The sequence below is a fragment of the Phyllobates terribilis genome, unplaced genomic scaffold, assembly GCF_046119375.1.
Source record: "Phyllobates terribilis strain yellow unplaced genomic scaffold, ASM4611937v1 Scaffold_2__4_contigs__length_985480577, whole genome shotgun sequence".
Lineage (NCBI taxonomy): Eukaryota > Metazoa > Chordata > Amphibia > Anura > Dendrobatidae > Phyllobates > Phyllobates terribilis.
Window position 1 is genome coordinate 133,574,483 of NW_027362762.1, and position 13,817 is coordinate 133,588,299.

The 13,817-nt window shown below is 49.7% G+C and overlaps 1 protein-coding gene across 1 annotated transcript in view; it reads left to right on the forward strand.

The window, feature by feature from the left end:
• The first annotated feature begins 11,086 nt into the window (after positions 1 to 11,086).
• Positions 11,087 to 13,817, forward strand: part of KPNA3 (karyopherin subunit alpha 3) — a 68,040-nt gene continuing 65,309 nt past the window's right edge. The window contains exon 1 of the mRNA XM_073662689.1: positions 11,087 to 11,279. Coding sequence (XP_073518790.1) covers positions 11,211 to 11,279 — 69 coding nt within the window. The 5' untranslated portion in view covers positions 11,087 to 11,210. The remainder of the gene's footprint in view (positions 11,280 to 13,817) is intronic.

Here is a 13,817-nt window from a genome sequence, read left to right on the forward strand (position 1 = left end):
AAGCAAAAGAGTATACAGAAATTACAGCAGGAGATCACATCTGATTCTTTTTGTGAGGTAAAATATTTCCTGTTATTAAACAATGTTTTACCTCACAGAATCAGCTGCAATCCCCTGCAGTAATGTCTATCCCCTGCTGTATAATCTTTTGCTTCCTCCCCTGCCCAGGAGCTGTGGTATGATCAGACCATGTACCATACACGGTCAGACACAGCCATTGATTAAAATTAACTTTTGTTTGTGGGAAAACCCCTTTAAGGATAGATTCAAGGGGTTGTTTGAGAGTGTTAGATAGGAGTCCAGAGAAGAAGATGATGTTGGAGATGATGTGGGAGCTGATGCTCTGACATTTTAGTTGACTCAAAAAAATTGGGGAAAGGACAGATTCTGTGATTATTCTTGAGTTGGAGGTTAGGGCTTGGATGTGTGTTTGGAAGACAGAGCAGAGTTGAGGTTTAGGGCTCCTTCATGTGTCAGTTTTTCACATACGATTATTATCTGTGATTTTCATGGATGTGCACATGCTGCGGAAATTTCCGCTGCGGATTATCATTGCGGAAAAATACACAGCGCTACCAATTATTTTGCGGAAGCGCGGCGTTTTCGCCGCCATTGTCTTGCATTGGAACGCATGGAATCCGCATCACTGGATCTGTACATGCGGAATCCATGCGTTTCAATGTGCGGATGGTACCCGAGTTTGGAGAAGAGGAGACTCTCCTCCGGACCTGGGTACCATAGTACCTGTAAAAAAAAGAATAAAATAAAAAATAAATATTATACTTACCTTCTGATGGCCCCCACTGTCTTCATCTTGGCTTGCCGGCAGATCGTAGTGGACTCAAGGACCTGCCATGATGTCATTTAGTCATGTGACGGGTCACGCGACTGCTGACGTCGGCAGGTCCTTTAGTCCACCGCGAACTGCCGGCAAGCCAAGATGCATCGAATAAAGACACCCTAGGCCAGGGGTCTCAAACACGCGGCCCGCGGGCCGCATGCGGCCCCTGAGGCTACTTTATGCGGCCCGCAGGCACAGACCCCTTGATGATCCCGACCTGGTCCAGGAGGAGCCGCCGACAGCAGCGCTGAATTGCCGCACAGAGACTGTTTCCCAGCACAGCATTTCCAATGACAGCCGCTGACCAATCAGAGGCCAGCAGCTGATATCTGCGTGTCGGCGCAGTGAGTATGATGTCATTGCCGTACGCTGATGTCAGCTGCTGGCCTCTGATTGGCTGGCGGCTGGCATTGGAAATGCTGTGCTGGGAGACAGTCTCTGTGCGGCAATGCAGCGCTGCTGTCGGCGGCTCCTCCTGGACCAGGTCGGGATCGTCAAGGGGTCTGACTCTGTGGTGCCTGCGGGCCACATCTGCAGGAAGGACGCCGAGGGAACGGAGGATAGGTGAGAATCATCTTTTTTTTTTTTATGTGTGTGAAGAACAGCACAGGGGGCACATAGCCAAAAGATGGGGACCTGGATGGGGCACATAGCCACAAGATGGGGACCTGGATGGGGCACATAGCCACAAGAGAGGGACCTGGATGGGCACATACCCACAAGATGGGGACCTGGATGGGGTACATAGCCACAAGATGGGGACCTGGATGGGGCACATAGCCACAAGAGGGGGACCTGGATGGGCACATACCCACAAGATGGGGACCTGGATGGGGCACAGAGCCACAAGATGGGGACCTGGATGGGGCACATAGCCTCAAGAGGGGGACCTGGATGGGCACATACCCACAAGATGTGGACCTGGATGGGGCACATACCCACAAGATGTGGACCTGGATGGGGCACATACCCACAAGATGGGGACCTGGATGGGGCACATAGCCACAAGAGGGGGACCTGGATGGGCACATACCCACAAGATGTGGACCTGGATGGGGCACATAGCCACAAGAGGGGGACCTGGATGGGGCACATAGCCACAAGAGGGGGACCTGGATGGGCACATACCCACAAGATGGGGACCTGGATGGGGCACAGAGCCACAAGATGGGGACCTGGATGGGGCACATAGCCTCAAGAGGGGGACCTGGATGGGCACATACCCACAAGATGGGGACCTGGATGTGGCACATAGCCACAAGATGGGGACCTGGATGGGCACATACCCACAAGATGTGGACCTGGATGGGGCACATAGCCACAAGAGGGGGACCTGGATGGGCACATACCCACAGTATGGGGACCTGGATGGGCACATACCCACAGGATGGGGACCTGGATGGGGCACATAGCCACAGGATGGGGACCTGGATGGGGCACATAGCCACAGGATGGGGACCTGGATGGGGCACATAGCCACAGGATGGGGACCTGGTTGGGGCACATTAGTACAAGATGGGGACATTACTACAAGATGTTTGCCATTATTACTATATGATGCTAATTGTAAGACAATTTTACTGTATGTGGCCAATTGGGGGAAACAAAATTGTAAAAATCAAAAAAATAAAAATAAACCATGAAAAAATATTGGGCACTAAAAATGCTGTTTTATATGTAAACTAAAGTAAACACAAAAAAGTACACGTTTATTATCGCCACATCCATAAGGACCCAAGCTATAAAAAAATAAACACGGCAAAAATGTTCAAAAGGTGTATACAAAAAAAAATGGTATCACTAAAAATGTCACATTGAACAAAAAATGCGGCCCCCCAAATTCAAATTTTTTCCATTTGCGGCCCATATACCCAGCCGAGTTTGAGACCCCTGCCCTAGGCCATCAGAAGATAAGTATAATATTTATTTTTTTATTTTTTACCATTCTTACGGTCACACTATATAAATCCATGCCGGTTGCATGGATTTATATAGTGTGACCAAGTTGTCAAGCACTTTCCAAGTGATGCTAAAATCGCTTGGAAAGCGCTTGTCAACCCGCATGCAGAAATGCATGTGAAGAACGCTTCACATCCGCATATCCCTGGCAGGAAAAATGCATGTACAATCCGCATGTACAATCTGCATGTACAATCCGCATGCGTTTTTTCCGGCCAGGGAGATGCAGAAATGCTCAGGAAAAAATCCGGAGCATTTCCGCATCGTGGGCACATAGCCTTACACCCAGGCAGTGAACTTGTGATACAGGGGAAAGTGTGATGTAATTTATTGTAAAAGAGAAGTCTGGTCGGGGGTTGAATGAGACGGAGGAAAGATGAGTTCAGTTTTGTCCACTTTTGAGTTTTAGAAAGAAGCATGATATGGCTGATAGACAATCTGGGATTATTGACGGCAGAGAGGTGACGTCTGGGCCGGAGAGGTAGATCTGATTGTCATCAGCATATAGGTGATACTGGAAGCAATGGGACTTTGAGTTGTCCCAGGCCAAATATATAAATGGAGACAAGTAGGGGTCCTAGGACTTTGCCTTGAGGGACGCCAACTGAGAGCGGATGGGATGAGGTAGTAGTATGGGAATTGGAGAAGCTAAATGTGCAGTTAGTGAGGTATGAGGAGATCCAGGAGAGGGCAAGGTCTTTGATGCCAAGGGAAGAGAAGATCTGTAGTATAAGGAAGTGGTTGACTATGTTGTAGGCAGAGGACAGGTCTAGGAGGCGTACAGACGGTAAGTCATTTGTAACTTTAGTTAGGGAAGTTTCATTGGAGTGGGGACGGCAGCTGGATTGTAGATTGTCAAAAATTGTGTTGGATGAGATGTAAGAGGAAAGTTCAAGGTGGACATGCTGTTCAAGGAGTTTTGAGACGAAAGGGAGTAATGATATGGGGCATACCCTTTCCACAGAGTAGGTCACCAACAAGAGATGAGTGGGCACCTGCAGTGTTTCAGCTGATGTCTGTCCCGTATTGGCTGGATATCTACAACGTACGGTGAAAAGGGACACAGCAGACACTTACATTGTTTATTGGCCGCTGCCGAGTACTGCTGTTTATCTGCCATGCAGTTGAATTGGAGGAAAAGTGTAACACTCGGCAGCACTAATACAGATTCCAAATCTGATGAGTGCCTGACTGCTCCATCATAACTTGGAAGTCATCAGATTCTGTATGACTTTATCAGTTTCTCACATCGCTCTGTTGAAATTTTGGCCCACTCCTCCTTAAAACAATTCATTGAGGTTTGTGGGTCATTGTTTATGCACCGCTTGCTTAAAGGGGATGTCACAAAAAATAATAATAATAATGTAAATTGCATTTATTTTAAGCTATTGATTTTTTACTTTTCAGAAATATGAAAAATTTAAATTTTTCACGTATTCTCCTGTTAAGCACTAGAGGGCGCAGCTTCTTATATTTACCACAAAAGGATGTAGAGGTGCTATGTAACATTATGACTGCTGCAGAGGTGGGCTGCACTGCACTCACTAGTCTAGTGTGACGACGTTACTCCCCCCCTCCCCTTTTGGGTGTTGGTAAAAGGAAGTGGGGGAGGATAATGTTTTGAATTGCAGTGGCACTTTGTTATGGATTACACTGTGATTTCTGTCTGATGACACGTGGTGTGGTGCTGCTCAAAAAGGGCAGCGCAGTGAACAGTGTTATAGGGCCGCGGTGGTGAGCACATCTGGCTCGATGACAGTACTGCCAGGGGTCATGGTGGTGAGCATATCCAGTGCTATGAGACTATGACCAGGGGTCATGGTGGTGAGCATATTCAGTGTTATGAGAGTATGGCCAGGGGTGGTGGTGGTGAGCATATCCAGTGCTATGAGAGTACGGCCAGGGGTCATGTAGGTGAGCATATCCAGTGCTATGAGAGTATGACCAGTGGTCATGGTGGTGAGCATATCCAGTGCTATGAGAGTACGGCCAGGGGTCATGTAGGTGAGCATATCCAGTGCAATGAGAGTATGACCAGTGGCCGCGGAGGTGAGTACATCCAGTGCTATGAGAGTATGGTCAGGGGTCATAGTGCTGAGCATATACAGTGCTATGAGAGTATGGTCAGGGGTCATAGTGGTGAGCATATTCAGTGCTATGAGAGTATGGCTAGGGGTGGTGGTGGTGAGCATATCCAGTGCTATGAGAGTATGACCAGTGGCCGCGGAGGTGAGTACATCCAGTGCTATGAGAGTACGGCCATGGGTCATGGTGGTGAGCATATCCAGTGCCATGAGAGTACGGTCATTGGCCGCCAAGGTGAGTACATCCAGTACTATGAGAGTACGGCCAGGGGTCATAGTGGTGAGCAAATTCAGTGCTATGAGAGTATGGCTAGGGGTGGTGGTGGTGAGAATAACCAGTGCTATGAGAGTATGACCAGTTGCCGCGGAGGTGAGTACATCCAGTGCTATGAGAGTACGGCCATGGGTCATGGTGGTGAGCATATTCAGTGCTATGAGAGTATGGCTAGGGGTGGTGGTGGTGAGCATAACCAGTGCTATGAGAGTATGACCAGTTGCCGCGGAGGTGAGTACATCCAGTGCTATGAGAGTACGGCCATGGGTCATGGTGGTGAGCATATCCAGTGCCATGAGAGTACGGTCATTGGCCGCCAAGGTGAGTACATCCAGTACTATGAGAGTACGGCCAGGGGTCATAGTGGTGAGCAAATTCAGTGCTATGAGAGTACGGCCAGTGGCCGCGGAGGTGAGTACATCAAGTGCTATGAGAGTATGGCCAGGGATCATGGTGGTGAGCATATCCAGTGCTATGAGAGTATGGTTAGTGGCCGCGGAGGTGAGTACATCTAGTGCTATGAGAGTACAGCCAGGGGTCATGATGGTGAGCATATTCAGTGCTATGAGAGTATGGCCAGGGCTTTCTGCCGCACTTCATAGCCCATTGCCATGGCTCTCACATAGTAAATGCAAGAGCCCAAAAGAGTGAACACATCAAGCGCTCTGACAGTAAAGCCAGGGGCTGTGAACTGTGACCACCACAGCCCATGGGTATTCTTTCAGAACTCTGGATTGAATGAATGTCCAGGGGTTGAATGGAGCTCAGCCAGTAGTGTAGTTACTGGGGGGGGGGGGCAGAGGTGTCAGTCACCCTAGAGGTACCGCTACTCTTAACTGTATTGGCGTGTACAGCTCACCGATATAGTTAAGCTCTGCAATACCTTTCTGTACACTTCAAGTCACTTTAAGCCTGAGGTTACAGAACGACAGGGTGATTCTCTGGCTATGGCGGGCATAGTCACGTCCTGTGCGGGGGCAGGTGAGATTACATTAACACGTTGGTCCGTCTGTGCTTCGCTGGTGGACTGGTCAGGATCCTGAATTAGGGGAGTATATGATGTTTTTTATTTTGATTAAAACTTGTGGTATGACTGTGGGGGCATCATAAAGTATGGGAGACCCTCATACTGTGTGGGAGCTATTGGGGAGGGCCCACATACAGTGTAGAGGTTACTGAGGGGGCCTCTCATACGGTGTGAGGGCCATCATACAACATGGGAGCTAATGCATGGGGTCATTATACCTTTGGGGGGCTACTGTTGGGTCCCTCATTCAGTTTGGGGACTAGTCTGTGGGACACTATACAATGTGGGAGCCAATATACATTTTGGGGGCTACTGTGGGGGCCATCATACAGTGTGGGGGTCATTATACAGTGTAAGGGCTGCTGTGGAGGGGCCGTCAAAGTGTGGGGACTACTGTCGAGGCCATTATACAGTGAAGGAGCTAATGTGGGGGCCATTTTACAGTTTGTGGGCTACAGTGGGGGCCATCATACAGTTTGGGGACTACTGTGGGAACCATTATACAGTGTGAGGGTCATTATACTCTGTGGGGGCTACTGTAGGAGCCATTATACAGTGTGGGTGCTTCTGCTGGGGTCATCATACAGTACTAGGACTACTGTGGGAGTCATTATACTGTGTTTTGGGGAAGCAGTGGGGACATCATACTATGTATAGAGGAGGTGTGGTAGAATCATACTGTGTATAGGGGAGCTGTGTGCCCACAATTCTGTGTATAGGGGAGCTGTGGTGACATTATACTGTTCATAGGGGTGCTGTTGGCCCATTATACTGTGTATAGGGGAGCTGTGTGTCCACCATACTGTGTATAGGGGAGCTCTGGTGGCATTATACTGTTCATAGGGGTGCTGTTGGCCCATTATACTGTGTATAGGGGAGCTGTGTGTCCACCATACTGTGTATAGGGGAGCTCTGGTGGCATTATACTGTTCATAGGGGTGCTGTTGGCCCACCATACTGTGTATAGGGGAGCTGTGTGTCCACCATACTGTGTATAGGGGAGCTCTGGTGGCATTATATTGTTCATGGGGGTGCTGTTGGCCCATTATACTGTGTATAGGGGAGCTGTGTGCCCACCATACTGTTTATAGGGGAGCTGTGGTGGCATTATACTGTTCATAGGGGCGCTGTTGGCTGATTATTCTGTGTATAGGGGAGTTGTGGGCCCATTGGATGGCAGCGTCACTAGACGGGGCGCAGCCTTGCGCCATACAAGTGTATGGAGCGAGACCGTGCCCACTAGACAGGTCCTTGCCGGGAGTATGTATAATGCATACATACCCTCCGGTCCCGGCTCAGAAACCGGCGAATCCCCGCAGCACACAGTGGTACGCTAGAGGGATTCATAAGGCTGCAGTCACACACAGTGACGACTTATTGATTTGGACAACCCCCATAAGAAGCATTATTGTTATAGGGCACTCAGAGTATTGTGACCGGCACATGGGGCATTATTACATTCCAGGTGCAAAATGTGGACACTGTTTTTTAGTGCAGTTGCACAGTGCATTAACATTTTCTAGGGGGCAATTTTACCATCTAGAGGGCACAAGGGAGGAATTTTACTATGTAAGAGGCACAGTGGTGGGCATTATTATCTGGGGTAGTAAGAGGAGCACAGTGTTTGTACCACACAGCAGGTGCAGTAATAGTGGCACATATGGCAGCTGGGGCTCAGCATTGGGGTTATCAGCAGGATGAGGAGTTTGTGCAGGTTGGGAATAGATGGGGACGGGGCTGGTAATGTGAGAAGTCAAATGTGTCTTTGTTGTAATCTCTGCAGATGAGTCCTGGCTGGTAGAAGTTATCATGTCGGTCTGGGCCAGATGGAAAAGACGGGAAAAGTGAATGACTCCACCAGAAAGAACGTCAGCTGTAAGTCACCATCTACAACTGTAATGTAATCACTTGTACGTTCTGCAGGTCTGGTATCTACCACTATATGGTCACCGTATGGCGGTAATATCTGTGTTGGTCTTTGTATAGAGATTTTTTTCAGTAACAGCACTGTCATCTGTTGAGGTTCTCCTACATCCACTATTAGGCCACAGCCCCACTATCAGTATTTAGTCAGTATTTTTTCTCAGGAGTGGGAGCCAAAACCAGGAATGGGTGATAAATGCAGAATTGGTGACTTGGTTCTATTATACCTTTTCTTTGATTGTTCCTCATCTGGTTTTGGCTCCCACTCATGAGAAAAAATACTGACCGAATACTGATAGTGGGGCCGTGGCCTTAGCCTGGAATCTCACCAGCGTATAGCATCCGATGTGAGAGCACTGGATGCGATATGCTCATGACCTTCGGCTCCTGCTCTGCTGCGAGCGGGAGAATAGCGTCATGCTACTGTGCTCCGATCCAGCAGTGGAGGAGACGGAGAAAGTAATTTCTCCATGGCCTGACTCTGCATATATCGGACTGCACTGGGCTGACATCTGAGTGCAGTCCAAGGTTTCACTCACACGCATAGCCTTGTATGGGTGCAACTAAGCAGAGTCTCGCTGCAAATCGCAACATGCTGCCGAATGAGCATGAGAAAATAATCGCTGATCTGAGCTGCCGCATAGAATAACACTGGGCCAAGTGCTATGGGACGTTTTATCGCATAACACGCGGCTGTGTTGTACCGTAGTGTGACCCCGGCATTAGGGGCCCACTCAGATGTTGTGCCCTCTTGAGGTGATCCTCTAGCTCAGAACAACAATGCATTCACTATAAGGCCATGTGCCCACGTAGTGTTTTTACGGCCGCGAAAACGCTTGTAAAACTGTCTGCCATGCAAAGCAATGTGAATTCGGATGTGCTGTGCACATGATGTGCTAATTAGCGAGCCAAATTCGCATTGCATTGCAAAACGCAGCATGACCATTTCTACCGCTATTACGTTGCAAATTCGCGGCCATTGAGGAACATTGAAACGCAGCAAACCCGCAGGTATATATGGATTTGCTGCGTTTCAATTAAATTCAATGGCCGCGAATTTGCAGCATAATCGCGGTGCGTGTGGTACCCAGGATGAAAAAGAGACTACAACTCCTCTTCATCCCGGCTACCACGCGGTGAAATAAAGAAGTTAAAAATAATAAAAACCTGTATACTCACCTCTCCGGTCTGCTCCCGGCTGGGATCCTCTCTCCTCGGCGTCCCGCAGTGTACTTGCAGGACCTGTGGTGATGTCATTTAGTCAGCTGATGGTCACGCGACCGCTGATGTCAGCAGTCAGGTGATGGTCGCTTGACCATCAGCTGACTAAATGACATCACCGCAGGTCCTGCAAGTACAGCACGGGATGCCGAGGAGAGAGAATCGCCGCCGGGAGGAGACCGGAGAGGTGAGTATACAGGTTTTTTTATTTTTAACGTTTTTTTTTTTTTTTTTTTTACTATAGATGCTGCATTTAAAGCATCAGTTGTTCACACATTGTAAATCCATGCCGGTTGCATGGATTTATATTGTGTGACCAACTTGTCAAGCACTTTCCAAGTGATGCTCAAAATCGCTTGGAAAAGTGCTTGAAAAAACACATGCGAAAACGCTTCTCTCTGGCAGAAAAAACGCATGTAAATCTGCATGCGTTTTTTCTGCCAGAGAGAGGCAAAAACGCTCTGCATCAAATCTGCTACGTGGGTACATAGCCTAACAGCTCCAAGATCTATCTACAAAAATAACCTCCTCCTCCTCCTCCTCCTCCTCAGCCTCCTCCAATGGTTAAACACCTCACATGGGGAAGCTGCTTTTCTATTGGACGACACTGATGTACAGGTCTGGTCACATGACCCCTTACCAGCAGCCATTGTGCGGTCTGTGAGCAGGAGAGACCAGTGCAGCCCTATCCTCACCCCCGGTCACCTCTGGCGCCTGACAGCCCGCACTACGGTCCCGTGGGGCCGCACACAGCGCGGAGCTGTCACATTGCAGACGCTGTGACTGAGGGCGGGCACGTGTGACACACGGGGCTCTGCTCATAGCGGAGCCACAGCAGACGCGACGCTTCCCAAGATCTAAATTACGGCGAACAAGCGCCATTGGCTGATAAAGGGGTGTGAGGAGGCGACAGAGCAGCACGGAGCGGAGACATGGAGCTTCCCTGCGATCAGTACCGGCCGCCGGTTACTCCGCCCCCTCCGACAGCAGCGCCGGGGCTACCCCCAAGGGGCGGGACACAGCTACATGCTGGAGAGGGGCGGGGCTACAGACCACGCCCACCACCCCTGCTCTGGCCAGTCCTTTGTACCACATGACCTATTACATCACAAAGACCCGCCACTGAAAGACATCGCTACCCCCTCCCCCACCCAAAAAAAGCAAAGAAAAACTTTATTAAACATTTACAGTAACCATTACTCAGCACAAATCTGTAGCTGCATAAGGAAATACCGAGCGTCAGCAAAGCTTTATTAAATATACAGGCGCAGACACTAGTATCGCGCGGTGCGGACATCTGCGAGGTCATTCCTGAACCTGACTGAGAGCGCATCAGACTGGCAGCCAGTGCCGGCTCCCTGCACCGCCCAGAGTCCGGCTTCCCTTTCCCTCACAGTGACTCCGCCCATCACAAAACCATAGTATGACACCACCCCCTCGTGGTGACTCCGCCCACCAGCCCTCCTCGTGGTGACTCCGCCCACCAGCCCTCCTCGTGGTGACTCCGCCCACCAGCCCTCCTCGTGGTGACTCCGCCCACCAGCCCTCCTCGTGGTGACTCCGCCCACCAGCCCTCCTCGTGGTGACTCCGCCCATCACCGCTCCTCGTGGTGACTCCGCCCATCACCGCTCCTCGTGGTGACTCCGCCCATCACCGCTCCTCGTGGTGACTCCGCCCACCACCCCTCCTCGTGGTGACTCCGCCTCCCTCCTTACCGCGCACTCAGAGCCCCGCCCCGCGCCTTCCCCCTGAGTGACATCCGCGCCCCTCCCCCATTCCCTCCTCCTCCTGGAAGCGAGTGCGCGCAGGGCGGGGGAGTGCGGCTGGCGCGGTCGTTGTGGTGTCGCAGCCGGTAACGGGAAGAAGCAGAAAGAGCCACCATGGCGGAAAGCGCCGGCCTGGAGAACCACCGGATCAAAAGCTTCAAGAACAAGGGCAGAGATGTAGAGGTGAGCGCGCCGAGCCGCCTCCGTGCTCCGGCTAATGACTGGGGGCCCCCGTGTGTTTGCTCTGCCAGTCTCCAACATGGTGGCCTCCGGGATGAGGTGCCGGCCGTCCTCGCCCAGCACGGGCCGGATGTGGTGGCTGTGCCGGCCGCTGCGGGCATTAGCCGGGTGTCGGTGTGTGGCCGGGGTCAGGCGGAGCACGGGCCGCGGGCGGTGTGTGGCGGGGCGGCCTCGCCGGCTCCTGCTGTCATGGTGACGGTCGGGGCGGCTGCTGCTGTCCGGAGCCGCGTCCTCTCCGCTCTGCAGTGCAGGCCCGCGCTCTGGATGGAGGAGACTTCCGGAAGTGGCCATGATCCCGGCCTCCCTGAGATGGCAGCAGTGCCGACCCCTGTACAGGCCGCCGGCCTAACGGGCGCTGCATGGCTGCTGGAGCCTGCGGGTGGCCGTGACCCTCGTGTTTACATCCACGGCCCGGGATATGCGCTGTGTCGAGTCGAACAATCAGAGGAAAAGTATTAAAGGAACATATCACCTCTCCTGTATTCGGCTTATAAATACTGAACTATGAATATGACCTGATATACTGGTGGACCTGCTCCTGAGGGTTTGCTACAATGTGTCAGTGCAGGGAGTTGTCATGTGGTGTTTAGTTTACACTCTGTATCAGGAGAGCCCCGGGTATGTATTTTACCTACATAGCGCTATAAATCCTGCAGCGCTTCACTGTCCCCATTGGGGCTCACAATCTAGATTCCCTGTTAGTATGTCTTTGGAGTGTCAGAGGAAACCCACACAAAAACAGGGAGAACATACTAACTTCTCGCAGATGTTATTGGTGGGATTTGAGCCCAGGACCCCAATGCTAACCACTGAGGGTATGTAAAAAAGAGAGAAAACAGGGCGCAATAGGTGATTCAGTAATAAAATTTGTAGGGGGTGGGTGGGAATGGCTACTAACCTTATGGAGTTGTGCACCTCTGCACAACCCCAGTGTAAAGCTCCGCTCCGCTCGTGGCTGTCATCTGCTTTCAGCAGCGTTCACAGATCCTGATCTCGCGATGGTGGGTCACGTGGTCAGGTTAGTTGCGCTTACCGCCGAAAAGGACTCCCAGCTTCACCACCACTCCCGGCAGCGTTCCGGAGGGGTTAGGGCAGCGCAGCTTGGAAACCAAGGTAGTGACTACTTAATTATCTTCATCCCACAGGTGGATGAACAGGTAAAAGGAGGCAGCTTTACCGCACCCCAAACAGGGGAAAAAAACAATCAGTGAATGTGAATAGCGGTATCAGAGCGCCAATAACAGGGCAAAAATTACGTTAAAATAACTGGTTTATTAACACACAACGCGTTTCGGTGGACAAGGCCACCTTCATCAGGTGTGACAAGCAGCAAACAAATGATCCTTATATACATTTGACCAGGTACACAATTGCTCCAGAGGGGCGGCGCTAAATTGAGTGATACCACTATATTAACCCCTCTAGTTCATTTATGCCCAATAGAGTAAACAGGATTTTTATAAATTAGTACCTAATAAAACTAATAGGGTTCTCATAGATGGGATTTGCAGTATAAAAACTTGCGAATCCTATCATCATAATACTTAATAGGATATATTATCTCACCCCCTATATTTTATATTATAAAAAATTACATACAACATGGAACAATATGTGAATAAAAATTAGTCACCAGAAAAAGGAAGGGGAAAAGGGATAGGAGAGGAACCAAAAGCTCCCCTGCTGTTTATATCATTGAAAATAAGAAAATATAATAAAATCAAAAAAATAATTTTTAATAAAACCACTGAGGGTATAACTTTTAACCCCTTCTTGTCACAGCCAACGTTTTTTTGTGCTCTTGTTTTTTCCTCCCCTTATTCCCGGAGCCGTCACTGTTACATTACCTTGTTTACACAGTCAGACTCTTTTGCAGGACGAGTTGTAGTTTGGATGACTCCATTTACTTTACCCTATATTGTACTGGGAAATGGGAAGAAATTGCAAATGCAGTAAAATAAAGAAAAGTAATTCTTTTTTTTTTTTTTTCCCGCTATTTGTTTTTAAATTGTGCTGTAAAAATGACCTTAATACGAATCTGGCAATGCCAAACTTGGTGTTATGTATCGTTCAGAGAAATCTAAAATATATAACATAAGTGAGTTTAGGTGTCAGTTTTTTTTCTTTCCCAGCAATACAGCTGTGGGCCGACTTTTTGCTTGGTCTGTAGACTTGATTTCTACTAAAGTACAGGGCATTTGATTCACGGGATCCAGTGTGTCGGCCACATCAGGTCATCTATGGCCATTGGCCAGTAGTCCTGAGAGCCTCCTCCCGACATCCTTGGTGCTTCTTTTGACTAGATGGCCTGACACACACACACACCCACCCATATGTGCGTCACGCTGCAGTAATGCCAGCCAATGAAAAGAAGAGGCCTCTACCATGTGCGTTGAATTTTATATTTTGTTTTGACTTTTGCGGATGCGGCAAAACCAAATGTTTTTTCATTTCTTTCATTTTGTTTTAGGAAATGAAGGA